A 17932-nucleotide genomic window follows, 5' to 3' on the forward strand; every position below is an offset into this window, starting at 1 on the left:
TCAGATGTGTGGATTTCAACTCCTGGAATTCCCCAGCCAGCCATCTGAAAGTTGCCAAACTTGAGAAACACTGGGTTAGAGGAAGAGCCAGAATTGAAAGGAGGAGTTTGCAGACAACCTCGCCAAATTCCCACACAATAAGAACGTTCCGTTTTTAAATGGGAAACCTCAGATAAGTGAGGTCCATAACCTTAATCACTGCAAAGTACAAAGCTAATAGTTCTGCCTGCTTATCTGGCGCAAAATGTGTGTAAACATTCTAAGTGGTTCATTGAGACCCACAGCCAGAAGGGCGAAGCCGGCTGGATTGCATCAGGGCCCTTCAGCCTTGACACCAATCCTTCACCGAGTATCTTGGGGCTGTTTAGTTTAAAAGCCAGGCAAGGGCAGAGGACCTGAGCTGATGACCTCTGGCTCCAGGCAGCCAGTGGCAGCTGGCAAAACTCACAAGGACATTTTAAACAGCATCAAAGGCAGGCAGCCCTTTTGCAGATGGGTGGCACTTTGGGAAAAGCAAAAGGCACCTTCATCTGACTAAGAGCCTACAGCTTTAATCTTCCAAGACCTGGGCAGTCTTGCCGGAAGCTCGTCTCCAACTTGGCGTCCTACTGGACTTCGGTTCCATCATCCTTACTCAACTGGGCTGAGGATAATGGGAGTTTAAACCCAACACTTCTGGAGACCATTGGATTGAGAGAAAGCTGCCAGCGCAGCAAGGCTGATTTTCCTTGGCAAGTCAACAGGACGAGGAACGCCAGTCCACCAGTCTAATTCACTATAGTCATGGAGCTCTGCTTCTTGAGCTCCAAGTACTTACAATTCTGGGGGTTAGAACTGTTTCAACTGCTGCAAACTCCTGCAAGTTCAACCAAAAAGCCCCATTTGCAACAAAAGGGTATTCGTTCCTAGTTCAAGGCAAGTCCTAACTTCCACCTTGGACGAAACTGAATACAAAGGAGCACCAGTGAAAAAGGCAGATGGTTCTCTATGAGCAGCAGGCATATTTTTGCACTCATAAGATTTCCTGGTTCGAAACTTGTCCTTGTCCAAAGGGTCTTAATTTGCAGTTGGAGAAATCGTCCCTGGCCTTTCTAGAAACTGAATGTTTTCTTACTTCCCTGTTTTGTTTTGTTTTGTTAAAAAAAACCAGTTATGCACCAGAGACCATATGTTGTATGCCTCTTGGCAGGGCACATTAATTTGCTCTTGTTTATTAAATGATCTGAGGCTTGTTTCTCTCTCTTTCCAGACTTGGAATTTGGACAAATGAAAGAAAGTACAGGAGAATAAGACAAGAAACCAGCGTTTCTTAAGATCTTAATCTAGCCACCTCTCTTAAGGAGGGCTAGAAATGTGTTGCTGTTTTTTTAAACACACATCTCATGCAAATTTGTTGGCTGTTCAGAGCAAGCTACAGTGTGGTCCCACTGCAGCAACTCTCTGGAGGGGTCCAAGAATCTGTCAACTACAGCATCATTTTCTAAATCAGGCAGTGAAATAACTTTATCTCCAGAACAGAAATAATCTTTCCCTTAATCACAGTTGCTTTTTTTCCCTTCTCATCGTCATACTGTACACAATCCCCAGAATTCTGTAAAATCAACAAACATTTCCACTTTTTTTTTGATATTATGGAAAATATAAGAACTTGGGTGTTGTATTTTTCTTATGCTAGATTTTTTTAAAATCTCAGCCTTGGATCTCCAGATGTTGCTTGACTGCAACTGCCATTATCCCAAACCAGCTTGTTGTGCGTCAGGTATAGCCCAGTTAGTTACAAGACCAACGTTTGAAAAAGGTTATTGTTGAAATTCCAGGTTCTAGCTGCTCAGATAGACTGCTCTTGTTCATGAGATAAGGTGCCACACCCTCTTCGCTATTACCACTGTCTCTTTTTCTCTAGCCACATTCTTAACTCAGCAAAGTTGAAGCAAAATAACCAGGAGGAAGATGCTGAAATGCAACCTGCATTCTCCTAAAGTCCTGAATGGACTGTTCACATGTTCACTGTTCACATCCTCTCTCGGAGATGACAAAGTACCAGTGGGTGGGCCTTCCTTCCTTTCTTCCTTCCTTCCCACCTCCCCTCCCCTCCCCAAAAAGGGCCCAAGGGGGCTGGAAAGAGAAGCGGAGGGGTGGTCCTCCTCTGAATGGAGCCCAACGCATTCATGGATATATTTACCTACTTTTCTTAGCAGCCATAGGAAGTGATTTGCTGCTGCCTTCTTCCAGGTTATTTTTTTCAATTTCCAGCGTAGGCCATGGCCCTGAGATTTCCCGATGCCACTTAGCTTCTGAGCCAAGCCAGATCACCCTGGTGGTGTCAGAAGACTTGCACAATAAAGGAGTGTTTCTCTCTGCTTGGTGTCAGCCACCCAGCACTTCTGTATCCAAAGGGGAACTATATTTCCTCTCCCCTTCCCATTCCTCAGCTCTCCATCCCTGCCTCCCACAGCTGCTTTTGAGACACACACATAGAAATGTTCTTCACAGACCTTTCTGAAGTAACCATGAGAAGCTCAGGACAAAACAGGCAAAAAGCTTCTGCCTGTTGGCACAGCCCTCTTCAAAAGACTCTGTCTTCCCATCTGAGCCCGCTGGCACCCTGCTGCCCCCAAGTCCAGCCCTGATCCGCAGGACACAACTGCGTTTCTTCGCTGAAAGCTTTTAGATGCAATCTGCCCTCAAGATCCCAGGGAATGGAAGATGCAGGCGGTAACTCCCTCCCTCCAAAGGACCCGTCTTTGCCTCTACATACTTCCAGGTCTTGGGTAGGGAGTGCTGATCCCTTTAGGTAGCCATACAGACTCTCACCGCCACCAGCCTCATAAAAACTGAAAAAGTCCAGTTCCTCCCAAACTCTGTCTGCAGCAGAACGAGATACGGAATAGCACATGGGCATGAACAGGAGCGCCCCTCGTTGCAACATTTGGCTCCAAAACCCCCTTCTCTCCCCCCTGATGAAGGTGGTGCTATGAGGGATAAATGAGGCAGAAGGTTAGAATATCTAGCTTATAAAAGTTTTTTTTAATAGAAACAAGTGGAGGCATCAAGGCCCACTAACACGTACAAAATGTAGGAGAGACAAGGAAACAAAGATCAACTGACACATGTATCCAGACTTCCTTTCTAGAAAATTCTGCAGAGCGACTGAAAACCATCTTTAAACATCCAGGGCAATGAGGAGAAAGATTTTGGCCAGATGGATAGATCCATAAATATAATCCAGTCCAAAAGGTTTGAGCTGTGCAGTTTTATCATTGTGATAGGGAGGGGGGTTGAGGGGTCAAGGAAAGGTTTATTGCCTGGGAAAAACTCGTCTGGCAGGAAAAGCTTCTGGCCCGTTTTCTCCCTGCCCTGCCCCATTCCATTTTCTGATTTCTTTGCATGAGTCTTGCAGCCACCTCAGGGTATAAATTAAGATAATCCTTCCCCAAAACCTGAATTCTTAAGGAGACTGAAACACATGCGTTTTCGTTATCGTGTCACCAGATCACTGGATTCCAGGAACAGAAGACAGCATAAAGCCCCTTATTGTTGATATTGGAAGCATAAAGCTAACCCGTTTTCTACCTGGCTCAATGTATCTCCAACAGAGGGGGCTGCATTTTTCGGAAGACAGAAAAAACTGAAACACAAGAGGGCAATCCCAGAAGTGGATCTGGCATTCGACAGATGGGTGCGACCCAGCCATGTGCTTCTTCCCCTTAGGATTTGAGAGTTTGGTTTTTACCCTACCTTTGGCCTTAGATAACTGAGGGGGGGGGAGTTGTCCCCAAACTCTGGCAATCTGCACTCGCAATGTTGGACCCGGAACAGGCTGTGAGGGCTGCCAAGCAACAGAGGTGTGACCACCTTCGGTCTAAATATTGACCCATACAAGCATTTTGCAAAGGTCAAACCACATCAGATTCCTGTGTTTGGAAAACCCATGATGAGTCCCGACGCTGGAAAGGTTATCTGCACTGTGTCTCAGCCTGCACTTGCCCCTCGGCTAGTCCCCTCATGTGTGTTGGGCTTCAGTGTCAAGAACTCCCATGAGTTTGGGGAATGCCAAAGTCACTGACTGCTGTTTGAATCTAGACCAAGTGAATTGCCATGAAGTTCTCCTGAAAACAGGGTAAAAGTCAGTGGTGACAAAGCTAAATCCCACTGCATCCAGGGGAAGCAAGTCATGCAACCCCATGCTTGTTTACACAGAAGCCAGCCCCAGGGAACTTAGCACAGCTGCGTCCCTATCAATATGTGCAGGATTGCAGCTGAAGTAAACGCTCATCCAGATCCAACCCATTACAAAGTTTCTCTACTGACTCAGTTTAGTGATTTTAATTCCAACCCTCTGGGGAAGAATAGGACATGTATTTGGCACATGGAAGCAGCAAGCTCATACACTCTTAAGCTTTAAACATAGTGACACTTCTGAGTACGCATGCATTGGAATTTGGAATGGTCCAAAAGATGAGAGGAACACGTCTTCAAAAAATCCATATGGCATTCTTCGGCATAGAAAACGGCGACAGCCACGAATGCAGATGGGGTTTTAAAACAGGGCTGAGCATATGCTTATGGAAGAGAGGCTCCATAAAACGATGCCTGGTCCAGAATTTCAGAGTGCAATCTGGTTGAGAATCCTAGAGTTGGAAGGCACCTTAGAGGTCTTTTAGCCCAGGGACTGTATCTCGGTGGCATCACAAATGTTTGCTCTGGAAGACGTGCTGGGCTCAATCTTTGGTGCTGCCAGTTAAAAAGGGCAGAATATAGGTGACAGGGAAGGCCCATCTCTGTGTAAAACCCTAGAGCAGATGATATTGGGCAGCAGATGGACAGATAATTAAATTTGGTATAAGGAGCCCTTGGATAATTTTTGGGGATCTCCAGAGCACTGCTTTAGAGTCTTAGCTCAGCCCATTACAGTCACATGGGCTTCCCTCTGGAAAAATCAGCCATCAAAACCCATCTCTTCCCCCTTCTCAAACCCCAGTCTGATCCACAGCTGTGCAGCATTGGCCGAGGTGATCCTCCCCAAACAAGCTTACCACCGCAGTAAAAATATCACAAGTAACGTCACCCCACATACAAAGATTTGGATAGACAGATGCTCTTCTGAAGGCACATCCACCTGGCAGGCTTCCCAAGGCCCGGCTCACTGTTTCCACAGGCAAGCCGGAGCGCAAGCCGCTTTCCCAGAAGCAGCGAGGAGGCTTTTGGTCTGGATATTGCAGAAGGCAATCCGTGAAGGCACCAGTTCTGCCCAAGTTCCCTGAAGCAGGGCACAAAACTGTGGGGCTGTGACTGCATAGCGCAAAGGTGCTGAAGGAAGAAAAAAAAGACAGAACCAGTGCAGCACAGAGGCAGAGCAGTTTTATCCCAGATATGGCGGCTAGAAAGTCTGTCCCTCCTGGGGAAGTCCTGGCCGTGGGACATCTCTAACCTCCTTTTCTGAAGCTCTCCCACTGCTTAGAACAGGAACAGATGAAGAGTGTAGCTGGAAGCACTGGGGGCTGTCTGTGTGGTTCATAGCCGATTGGCAAGAACGGCCGGCTGCCATCTCTTTTAACGGCAGCAGCAAAAGTGACCCTTCCACTCATTACCTGCCAAGCGCTGCTGAAATGCAGGAAGTTTAGGGAACCCCAGGATGAATGTTGGGCTGCTCCATCTAGTTCTGGCATTCAGAACCAATTTCCAGCCTTAGGATCCTAAACAGATGCCTGTGGCACCAGGGTCCCATCTGTGGATCCTGTCATGTGGATTCCTAAAAGCCCGGAGGCTGCCACGGCCTGATTCAGAAGCATGCAAGAAAGATGAATGCAGCTTCAACATGCTCTCCCTTGAATCAGAGGCAAGATAGTTACAGTACCACCCTCCAGGAAACAAAACAAGAATTCCTTTCCCCAAACAGTTCCACCACTTCCTGTCTGATGCAACCTCCGACTTACCGTCTCAGCTGCGTGGACAGAGCAATGCGCGAGCAACGTATCCATTGCAGGAGGAGGGGAAGACCCCGGCAATAGCTACGCATCCTATTCAGTTTCCTAAATGACAGCAGGACAGACATACCCCGTTATAACCGAGCAAGTGTAACTAAAGAGGAAGCTGGAGATAGGTCCCCACCAGACCGTGTCGACTTGCTCACTCCTGCTTCTGCCAGATTTTGCGTTTGACTTTGACGGTCATGTAGAGAGCTATGAGGCCACAGGAAGCCATCAGAAAAAGGCACAGAGCGGAAAAGAAGGGAGCCAGGCTGCCATGCAGCCGAGAGTAGATGGGCCGCCTAGTTCGGTAATCTAGGAGCACTGCCTCCACCTGGGTGAAGGTACAAAGTATGAGGAACATGTGGAAGATCTGGTGGCCTTGTCCCACAAAGTGACACTTCCCGGGAAACCACTTCTCTGGGTAGGGGTAGGCAAAAAAAAAGGCTGCCACCAGGAAAGACAGAACGTGGCACTTATGGTAGGAAACGGCCAAATCGCTTTGCCCAGAGAGGGTCGAGGTATAAATACGATGCAGCACAGGGCTGATGTCTAAGGCGTAGGCCACTGCCGAGGGCATTTCCTGGCAGAGCCTGCCCTGCAGGGAAGAGAGGTGTGGGCATCGGTATTTGGCGTAGCAGGACCCGGCACACGACAGCCAAGCCAACACCACGGCTCCTGGAATGTAGAAACTGGCGATCCAGGCGTGCCATTCCGGCTCAATGGCGTAGTAGTAATGCACTAAAGCGCTACTGTACTGGTACGTGGCCACCCCCACGTAGTCCAAAAAGAAGAAAGTGTAGTGGCAGAACTCGGACTTGGCTTGCAAGAGGTGAGCCGAGGCGCTGAAGGTCGAGTAGACAATGGAAGACACCACCACCACAAAGAGGGGCTGCGCGTGTGGGTCGCCCGAAAAATCGACGGTCTGCAACAGTTGCCAGAACCTCCCCAGCAGCATGAAAGCCGCCAGCAGGTGGGTCCAGACGTTGAGGGCTTCGTTGTGCCGCTGGAACAGGGACAGGAAGTAGAAGGCCCAGCTCCGGTGGAGAGGCCGGTAGCCAGCGTGGATGTAGGGCTTCCGGAAAAGCTGTGGCACGTCGGAGGCTCCCACCGTGCAGGACGGAGAAGGCAAGGCCTCTGCCAGAAGTCGAGGGATTTTGCACAAGTGCTGGATGTTGATGAAGAGGTGGCTGAGCTTTTCCGAGACAATGGTTGCCATGACAGGAAGGTGAGAAACCTTGAAGATGGGGAAAGAGACATTCAGAGAGAGAGCAGAGCAAAGCAAGCAGGTTTGATCTTTGTCAACACTCTAGAGCAGGGTTTCTCAACCTGGGCCACTTTAAGATGGGTGGACTGCAATTCCCAGAATTCCCCAGCCAGCAACGCTGGCTGGGGTATTCTGGGAGTTGCAGTCCACCCGTCTTAAAGTGGCCCAGGTTGAGAAACCCTGCTCTAGAACAACAGAAATCATGTGCCAGCAGGCCATTTGGAGGAGGAAGATGTGTGCGTAAACGCCCCCCCCCCCAGTGAAACAGGAACTTAGACTGCACCCGGTGCCTCTTCATCTGGAAGTTAAGCTTCACCAACCCCAGCAGGACTTGACTTTAAGTAAACATACTTAGGGCTACGCTGCTTGGATACAACCAAAACAGGAGTGCAAAACCAAACAAAGTTCAAGTTATACTCCGTGCTAAATTGCATAACGGTTGTGCTCGAAACAGCCTGGAGCCTTTGACAGCAAGACTTGAAATGCCAGACACTGGGGGCTTAGCAGGAGCAGCGGGCCAGGCAGAAGAATGTCAGTACCTTTAACCTAAGCGACCCCAACCCATTCTTACCTTGGCTCAGATTTTACGAAACGCTCCCAATAATCCAGGGACCCCTGCCTGATCCAATTTTTTTTTTTAACAAATTACATAACTCCAGATAAATTCAACCCATACACAAACACACACCCACCCACACAAGTAAGGGATGTAGTAAGAACCTTCCTGGATGTCAAAATGACAAGATATCTTGTAGGTTAGGCAATTCAGAGGAATAAACATTTGGAAGGCGCACCAATGAAGTCAGTGGCGGACTTGAAAAAACAAAGTACTCCTAAGTTTTGGGAGAGGGAGAAAATTACAGGAGAAATGACACTGGCTCAGCTCTGGGGGTGCCTTTGTGTGTCTGTAGGAGAGAGACTGGGAAGAGATCATGCTTCTTAAAGGACTGCCTGCTGCAGCACATCTGCACCATCAAGCAGCTGTTTTTTCCCCTTAGACTTGTTTTTCTCTCCTAGCCAAAAGACAAGCATGCAGGGTGAGCTGTGAAAGGGAGGCGTCAGCTACAGTGCATGTGCTTTGTCTTTAATCAGGCAACAGTGACACCAGATAAGCTTTTCAGCATCACAAGCGTTGCTGCGTACCAATTCACAGGCAGAGAATGCAACACTCCCAGAACACCACCCAAGAACAGCATGGCTCAGTAGAAGGATTAGCTCCCAGGCTCCTTTCTTTAATTGCTGTGGAGCAACCGGTCTAAACCTCCAGTGGATAAAGACTCCCCGTCATCCTCATTTCCTGGTTTAAAGATGATCTCCAGGCCATGATATTTATTCTGGCAGCTCTGCCATCTTGCACAGCAAAAGGAGCTCTACGGCATCTTGGTTACTTCCCCAAATGTCTTCTATCAGGCTACACTTTCTGGATGGGGGAGGGCTGGATCAGGGTTACATTTCACTACCTGCCAGATGCAAGAAACCAACTGATTTACTCAGAGAACCAAACGGGTGACCGTGATTCCATCAAGCAAATCAGCAGTAGCCTTCCCTGCATTGGTTCTCCCCAGCCGAACGTCCTCCAGATGTGTTGCACTCCAACTCCCACCACGTTAACTGTAGACGATGGAGTTGGCAGTCTGACACATCTGGAAGCCCTGGGGGAGGAAAGGCTGGCCATGCTAACCACATGAAGATCTTGTAAGGAAGGGTAAAGCACAGGCTGTGCTCACACCGTGTCCTAACAGTCAGAAATCATGCCGAGACGAGGAGTAGGTCTCTAGTGTTTATTACTGCTACATTAAACAGAATCCTAACAAACTGAAGAAGCGTGGGAAAAACCCAGACAGATAAACCCCAAAAGCTAAGGCGGGTCTGATCTGTGTCTCTTTGAATGGCTGCTTAATTCCTCAGTACTACGCATGCCTTTTCCCCCCTGGATAGGGGCCACCTCCTGCTCGCCATCAGTACTCATGACACACCGTTATGCTTGACCTTCTGGGATTAAGAGGACCACTTTAGAGTTAAAGTAGAGATACAGGAGCAAAGTTCTACAGAGACGCAGGAGTTAAGTTCTTCACAACTGTAATGGTGGCTTCTACCCAGTGGGAAGTCATTTATGTTATCTATTTAATAACATCTTCTCCATCTCCTATAAGAAAGCATTCTCGCTTAACGTTCAACCATCCATGGTTCTGGAAGGAATGATCAACACAGTTCCCCAGGTTCTGGTGCTACCCTTATTAATAATACTCTTGCTAACTGACCGTTTTGGATGGCCAGAATTGAGGAATGCTTTCTTCTTGTCTGCAGGTTGACCTCCAGAAATATCTAGGATAATTGCCCTGTTTGGTGCACAGTAACTGCCATAAAAGGTCCTGAGTTATACAAAGGATATCTTGATTTATTCCAGCTGGGATACAGCTTGTTATTTGCTTTATTAAGTGTGTAGCACCTACCATATTAACTTTCCATTTTGGTTGTATGCAAGGACATCTGTAAGAGGGGAGTGAAGAAAGTGAAGATGGCAGTCATGACCTTGCCGCTATTTAATGTCCACTGCACACAGGGGCAGAGCTTGGATTGCAAGGAAGATGACCTTGGTGGAGATATACAGGAACCCTTACCTAGGCAAAAAGGTCTGAAGCATTTTCAAGTCCAGAATGAAATAATGTTTGGAAGAAGCTCAGGCAGACACCTCCCTAATTCACTGGAGTATGTGAAGGAAGAGGAGGTTCAGCACAATCAGACTTGCAAGATTCCGTTGTTATAGCCAATCACAAGAAAAGTAGTTTTAGCCTGCCTGTGGATTTTCTGCTCTGGTCTACCTAGTGGGGGGTGACACAGGGTCACATTCTCCGTCTTTTTCCACTCCCTTCTTGCAGATGCCCTTGTATCTGTTTTTCTTCTATAAATAAACTAATGATGATACTGCGCAAATCAGAAAAATGGGTTAACTCAGTAACAGTTTGATCTAGTGGTTAAGGTGCTGGGCTAGAAACCAGGAGACTGAGAGTTCTAGTCCAGACTTAGGCATGAAAGCCAGCTGGGTGCCCTTGGGCCAGTCCCTCTCTCTCAGCCCAGCCCACCTCACAGGGTCGTTATTGTGGGGAAAAGAGGAGGAGGAAGGACTATTAGGTTTGTTCGCCGCCTTGAGTTATTTATAAAGATAATAAAGGTGGGATAGAAAATAAATAAATAAATAAAATAAACGAACATGATCAAGTGGGTTGGTGAAGACCACACAGAAGAACAACTGAAATGATCAAAAGGATTAGGATGTTTTCTACATTTTTGGGGGCGGACGTGGCACATACACAAAACTGAACACCCCGACAATTAGGCAAAAGCCGTCTGGTGTCCAGTAAGACTTATAACAAGCTTGCATATGCTGTGTGCTTCCTTATAGCTAACACGGGCTTGCCCCTAACATTATCAGGCTACAAACAATTTGTAATGTGTTGAAAGGGAGGTTCTGTGCTGAGCAAGTATGATAAGGAGGGTGAAGGCCTTGGGCGCAGGAAGCTCCGAGCCTAACATGCACCAGCAAAACCCCAAACAGCAGAGCCACAACACAGAGCTTTGGAAGCAAGCTGTCGGTTTCTGGACATGTCCTGATCCCAAGACCTGAAGGCTGGTCCCAGGCGCAAGGCCTTGGTGGGCAACATGGAACCCAGGGGAAGCAGGTCATGCTGGCTGCATTCACATACCACTCTCAACCTGGTTACTCGATGAACCTGTTTTTCAACTTTGCACTCAGTGTGGATTTGCCAACCAAACAGGCTGGATTCACGGAACACTGTAAGCCAATTAAAAGCAACCACAATTAAAACTAACCAAGTTTAGCATGTTGTGTGAATGCAGACTCTAGGGCAGTGTTTCTCAACCTTGGCAACTTTAAGACACGTGGACTTCAACTCCCAGAATTCCCCAGCCAGCTGGCTGGAGAATTCTGGGAGTTGAAGTCCACACAGCTAGGGAATTCTGGGAGTTGAAGTCCACACGTCTTAATGTTGCTAAGGTTGAGAAGCACTGCCCTAAGGTTATCACAGCCCAGGACAAGAGGGTACATGAACAGATCATCACCGAACAAGTTTTCAAGATAATTCAAAAAGAGGCAACAAGATGCCTATAAAAACTCTTCATTTTATAAAAGGAAGGAAAATCCAACCACAAAATCCATCTGGGCAGGCCCAAGGGTGTGGACTCCTCTTCTCCAGCCCCCTTTTCCAACGCAGTAGAGCTGAGTGCTATTTAAAGAATAGGAAGGGAAGGAACAGGCAATTGCTAGTGAAAATCTCTGAATGTATTCAATTCGTTTTTACACTTTTTTTCTTTTCTGTTCTCAAACACCACTCAATAAGGGTTACATAAATAGAGATTACTCTCAGATCTGTCCTTAAAGTGATGCTGTTCAAACCTGATCTCCTTCTGTATAGAATCCACATAGTAACAGAGTGAATGGCAGAGGTTTATGAGCACATCTGGAATACAAAGTCGCTCGCCAAAAGATTCAAGGAAGTATTTTCCACATTCCCTGTATGGAACTTGCTACTACACAAGAGGTAGAGATGTCCTCGATTCAGTCTGGAGGTGTTTATTCATCATGGCCGCTGAGAATGGAACCTCCATAATCAGAAATAGGATATCTGTGCCTTACCAACTCAGTGGATGTTGTCAAAAAAAATGCACTCTTGGTTTGTATCTGTCCAATCCACAATAGCAAACTTTGGTGTGATTTATAGCTGACACCCAGCACAGGATATCTTAAGGGTTTTGAATGTGAAATTAGCTACATGAAAGATCTCCAAAACAAGCCTTATCTTTGTTTTATTTTTGGCAAAAATAAAATATTTTGCAGATGAAATAATTAGAGTGTTTTTGAAAAAACGGCCTTGATTCTCCTTTAAACAATATCACACTCAGCCTTATTCTTCCTGGAAACGCCGCCCCTGCCTCACAATTTCAAAGGCATCTTTTCATCTGCTGCCAGAGACGGCTAATTCAACGCTCAAGCCAAATCTTCATCTGACTGAGATGATTTCATGAAATAACAGACATGGTCTTGCAACACTTAAAGGAAAAACACCCCCAAAGTCTACTCTGAATCCAGCAAGTGCAGCCAAAGGAAACTTATTGTGTTTTTGGTGAGGCCAGATTAAAACTCACAGCCAGGGTTGGGATCTTTTCTGGACTAGGGACATCTCAGTGGATGTTGCCGAAAAAAGGATGCTGCACTCTTGGTTTGTATTTGTCCAATCCACAACAGCAAACTTTGGGGTGATTTATAGCCGACACCCAGGACAGGATATCTTAAGAGTTTTGAATGTGAAATTAGCTACATGGAAGTTAGTCCTTTATTTCATTTCTTTATTTATCTGGTTTCCTGGGGACACGCTGGCCCTATCTGGTGTTGCAATGAGATTATTTGAGAGGCAGGCAGTTTTCTGAGTGGGTTTAAACAGGTCCTAATAAATCTGTTTTTGCTTTTCTTCCATCTCCAGCAAGAAAAAACACATTCTGAAAATCAGTGAATGTGCAGCCGAGTATTTGCTGCGCAGCTGATGGTGCCCTCTGGTTGTTGCAGAAACCAGCTAACCAGGTCCGGTCAGTTCTCTGGTTTTGCCCTACTGAGCGGGGGGGGGGGTGGACTCCTGAGGTCTGAAAATTGCATGCACCCCCCCACAAGACTCTCAAACCACAACTGAAGAAATTGACAACTTCGTCTCCAATTATTTTTAAGTATGCTAAAAAAAATTTTTTTAATGAAGGAAGCTCTCCCTTCCTTTGCTTCACACCCTCAGGAAAAGAAATGGAGTATATTTTGCATAATTCCCCCATTGGACTCTCCAGAGGTTTGCCCTTCCTCCTTCTTTCCATCATACACTGGAAAAAACTGGTCAAAGCCAATCAGCATCAGCTATGTTCACACAGGTTAGACTTTAACCAGGTTGAGAACGATTCAGCAGATACATTTGCACTTCATGCTAAAAGCTTTGTTAGTGTTAACCCAGGTTTGTCTTTTTGTGGCTGTGTGTGCCAAGCAAACCAAGCACAGTTGATTACTTTATGATCCAATTTTTGCACAAGAGTAGAACACAGGGTGGCCAGGCACCTGGTTAAGCGTGTTCTGTGAACGCGGCCAGTGTTAACTCAGAGAGCTGTGGTCCTCACACATCCAGAGGATGCCGGGTAGGAAATGCTGATACTTGGGGCCTGGTTCTCTCCCATCACCTGCTATTTGTTCCTTTCCACCTGGATCTTGGTATAAAACAGGGGCTGTGCTATCCTTCAGACATGACAAACCAGACATTCAAACTCCTGCCTCCCTGTATTTACTCAACCCGCCAGAAATCAGCAGTCTCCTAAGAGAATGGCTGTCACAAAAGAAACCAGCCACAAGAGGTTAAAAAAAAAGAGATTCATAATGTCCCATTCATCTAAAACAATGCTGCAGGAGATAGATACAATACATGTTTGCACAGGTCTTAATTTGTTCCCATGATCCTAACAACATTAATTTATTTATTTCAATTTGTACACTGCCTGACTCTCAATGACTCTGGGCAGTTCACAAGGAAAATGAGGATAAAACAATAAAAATAGTACAGTAATAAAAGAACCAGCAAAGATGGCAAAACCGGGCAGCAAGAAACACCCACCCTCTCCTTGAAAGGAGCTACACCAGACCTAGCCAAAAGTCTGGGCAAAGAGCTAGATCTTCAAAGCCCATCACTAGGACTGTAGTTCTGAATTGAAATAATCAGGTAAAATAATCAAAGCCAGACGTGCAGCCCAATGAGGTGATGGAGGGCAGCTGTTTGGGGCCAAATCTTACCTGCTCCAGCCAGGATATTCAAAAGCCAAGGACACTGGAAGTTCTGATGAAGGACATTTGGAAAATGCCAAGTTGCCTACTTGTTATATAGGCCAGTGGTTGTTAACTAAACACATGTGTCCCACGGTTTAGGTGAGCCACAAGCAAAAGAATTGAAACTTTAATTAACTCTTTGAAACCTGCTGTAAATGATACATATAATTATGGAATGCTTAAAAACATATAAATGTCTTGGGGGAAAATGAGCTTTTTTTATTTGTACCAAGTCCCAGGTTCTTTGATGAGGGTGACGGGTGGAATGCAAGATACAAGGAATTGAGAATTAGTGGTACGGTCTGTACTAACTTTCATCCGAAGGTGGGAAAATACCACTTTTAAATACAGTACTCTCTTCCACCCCTGCACCTCTTTTGAAAGCACACTACATTCTGTCCCACACATGGAAAACTAGCATATTAAGAAGAAAGGGCTTAGTTCAGTGCTTTGGAAGGCTCAGTGGTCTTTCTAGGATTTTTAACCTAACCCAGTGTTTCTCAACCTTGGCACCTTTAAGGTGTGTGGACTTCAACTCCCAGAATTCCCCAGCCAGCAAGTTGAAGTCCATACACCTCACAGTTGCTAAGGTTGAAAAGACAGGTCTAAACCATATTTTCTATTATGTAATGTTATATTCTACCCACAGCACTTACAGAAGAGAACAATCATTTAGTTGTGGAGACCAATCTTGAGTTCCTGGGCACGTTTTCCTTTTTGAAATTCTTTGGGATTCTCTAGTATCCTCCCATCAATGCAGGATAATATTAAAGCATAATTTTCTTTTGGTTTCTTGCATGACATGCTTTCCCAACCAGCATCTTTCCCTGATGAGATGAATTTTGACTCCCATCACTTCCAGCCAGTGCAAACTTTGTTTCCCCTCTGGGCCAGTTTAATGTTTTGCTGACTTCCTCATCCCACCTCTCTCTAAAGCTCTGGTGGGAAGTTTGAAAGCTGCAGTCCTAGCCTATTTGGAGGAGGGTAGGTTGGAGAAGACAGATGTAAAAGCCCAGAAACGGTGGGCAGAAAGGTCTGTTTTGTAAAGTTGAACCACTGGAGTGGAAATGGAGCAATTCCTTTCACTCAGGGTTTTTCAACCAGGGTTCCGTGGCACCTGAGGGTTCCACAAGAGGTCCCTAGGGGTCCTGTGGGAGAGCATGCTTTATTTAAAACGTTATTTCCAGTTCGGGCAGCTTCAGATTAAAGAGGTCAGTTTCATTCTTTATTTTAGTTCAAGAACACTGTTCATGCATACAGACAGGCCTACCCATGAAACGAATAGAATGATTTTGTGACTTCTGGCCTAGATTTGAGCCTGAAGGTTCCCCGAAGCCTGAAAAATATTTCAAGGGCTCCTCCAGGGTCAAAAAGTCGAGAAAGGCTGCTTTAACTGAATGAAAAGAGAGCACACTCAGCACCAAAATCAGCACATTCACCCAGTCTCGTGCTATACTATGTCAGCTTTCTGCTTTTTGAACAACAGTCTTGCCTGTACTGCTGCTTCTATTATTAGAGGAAAAAGATTATTATTATTATTATTATTATTATTATTATTATTATTATTATTATTATGAGAAGCAGCAGCCACAGGTTTCTTGTACTTCTTTAATAATCTCAGCAGCCCCCCAAGTTCATATGGCAACTGGCACATGTAAGTGCCACTCAGTTAATAAAAAATTCACCTCTCAGACAGCAGCATCTTTTTCAAAACAGCCACACTAGCTCCGAACAGCCCCTCCCAGTTACATAACTCTACACAGTGGAAAGGGGAGTGGGGGTTCTTGGATTTTCTTTAAAAGCAATTCAGGAATTCACGCATGAACTGGTTAGGTTCCCCCTTTCTTAAAGGAATCTCCCCCTCCCCTGCAGATTTTAATACACCCACCGCCACACACTTTGGGATTCAAGCTGTATTAAGAAGCCACTAAAATTTCCCGTTTTCTTTTGTGTCTCCCGGTCACCCAGCTTTCCTCAAGCTTTTCCCAACGTGTCGGATTACAGCTCCCAGAATGTCCAGCCAACAAAGGGTGGAATAGTTGTAAACCCGCACTCTCCCCACATCAAGAGGTTACCAAGCTAGGAAAGCCAAGAAATAGATCATTTTCTCCCCACATTGCCTGTAGTGGAGAAGCACTATAGGTGATGCTTTAAAAGTCATTGTGGCTGGATGCACACAAACAAGTTAAGCCTAAACCACATTATGGCCTAGACCAGCCAGCATAGCTGGATGGGGAATTCTGGGAGTTGAAGTCCACGGGTCTTAAAGTTGCCCAGGTTGAGAAACATTGGCTTACACAATGTGTGAACCTGGCTGATGCTTTAAGTCACAGAAAACCATGCTAAGCAACCTTCCCAATCTTTAGACTTTCCTGGTCTAAAGAGCCACAGGCTCTGAGCTCCAAAACCAAACCGCACCCATCCAGAATAAACTTGTACTGGTTTGAGCAAAAACTTCTCTCTCTGAACAAATGTTAAGGTATCGGAAGGACCTTCAGCTGCCCTCCAGGAAGGCTGAACTGTAGGTCCCACCGGCGACGATCGACCATGGCAGGCGGGGGTTGGGGGAATAACAGACTTTATAGTCCAGCCTCGCTGGACGGCATCAATTTCGGCAAGCCTGCAACTGACCGGTGAAAGTTCCAACCTTCAAAGGGGGCAAGCAGATGATCCTTCTTATCCGGGGTTATTCCGAAGTAAGTCCTGCCGAATCCAGCGCTGTACCAAAAGTGCACGCCAGCTGCAAGGGGGGTGGGGGGAACGGTACTCTTTTTCACATACCTCTTTTGGGAGAAACTGCCACTCGGCTTCCCTTGGGGCTGAATTCTGAGCAGAAGTTGGTCTCGCCTCGCAGTCGAGGCCAGAACCCCCCCCCCCAAACCGACTGTTCCCGTCCTCGCCTGGGTTCACACGACACGCTAAGCTAAAAGTGGCTCGCCTCCTGCGCGCGGACCCGCCCGGCTGGAATCGTTTAGAGTTTGGCAAAACCCCGAGGACGCGCGAAGAAGACCGACTGCAAAAGCGCGTTAGGCGCCCGGGCATGCACCGTGAACGTCGGCTTTGTCGAGCGCCCCTCTCGCCTCCGCCGCGCAGAGCGGGGATCTCGCCTCGCGCCGGTTCTCCCCGCCTCCCGAGGCGCCCCTGCCCCGCTCTCTTTTCGCACTGACCTCCCGCCGCTTCTCCCCGAGGATGCGCGTCGGAAACCCGAAAGGCGGCGAAAAGCACAAGAGCAGGGCGGGAGAAGGGCCCTGGTCTCGCAGGGCAAGGCCGCTTCTCTGCGGCAAGAGAGCCGCCTCTCCCCGGGAGACCCGCCTCGCCTGTTTTCCCCTTTTCCCACGCAGCCGCGCGGCCGCGAACCAAACAGAAGCGCCGCCGAGGGCTTGGGCCGGCCCGGCGCTGCGCCCCCTGCAGGTTGCAGGCCCACGATCACCCCCGTCCCCGCCCGGCCGTGGGGAAGGAGCGGGGCGAGGACGCGCAGCCAGGCGCCCCACCCCGCCACACGCCCCCCCGGGGGCAGCGAGGGAATGGCAGGGGCGTTCCGGGGCGCGCCGCTCGTCCTACGGCCCCTGGCAAGGGAAGCGCGGCGAACGCCGGCCAATTTTCTCCTCTGGGTCCAAGTCCTGACCGAGCGGAATCGGGGACCGGCCCTTCCTTCCACCCAACGGGAATTTCTCTTGGGGTGCAAAACTCAGGAGAAGGAAGGCCATGTTCGTGGTGGGATCATACCTTGAGAAGATGAAAGGCTTTAGGGACTACTTGCGGTCTGCCCAGATCTTGACCAGAAGGCACAGTACTTAAGTCAGTCAACTAGGCAGTCGCATCTTGCGTAGG

At 47.4% G+C, this 17932-nt stretch overlaps 1 protein-coding gene across 3 annotated transcripts; it reads right to left on the reverse strand.

Annotated features, from left to right (window-relative positions):
- Positions 1-4304: 4304 nt before the first annotated feature.
- PAQR7 (progestin and adipoQ receptor family member 7) lies at positions 4305-17422 on the reverse strand. Of its 3 annotated transcripts, none has more exons than XM_063311904.1 (2): positions 17269-17422; positions 4305-7206 (listed from the first exon to the last, which is right to left on the reverse strand). In XM_063311904.1, the coding sequence occupies exon 2, from the start codon at positions 7186-7188 to the stop codon at positions 6130-6132; it is 1059 nt and encodes a 352-aa protein (XP_063167974.1). In that variant the 5' UTR covers positions 7189-7206; positions 17269-17422; the 3' UTR covers positions 4305-6129. The 3 variants fall into 3 exon arrangements, with proteins under 3 accessions (XP_063167974.1, XP_063167975.1, XP_063167976.1); XM_063311905.1 differs by lacking the exon at positions 17269-17422 and adding an exon at positions 16883-17084; XM_063311906.1 differs by lacking the exon at positions 17269-17422 and adding an exon at positions 14069-14125.
- Positions 17423-17932: the final 510 nt, after the last annotated feature.

This window comes from Candoia aspera, chromosome 10 (genome assembly GCF_035149785.1).
Source record: "Candoia aspera isolate rCanAsp1 chromosome 10, rCanAsp1.hap2, whole genome shotgun sequence".
In the NCBI taxonomy this organism is placed as follows: domain Eukaryota; kingdom Metazoa; phylum Chordata; class Lepidosauria; order Squamata; family Boidae; genus Candoia; species Candoia aspera.

Excerpts from the sequence above, each read along its gene's own strand:
- PAQR7 (XM_063311904.1), bottom strand. The coding sequence starts at position 7,188 with ATGGCAACCATTGTCTCGGAAAAGCTCAGCCACCTCTTCATCAACATC.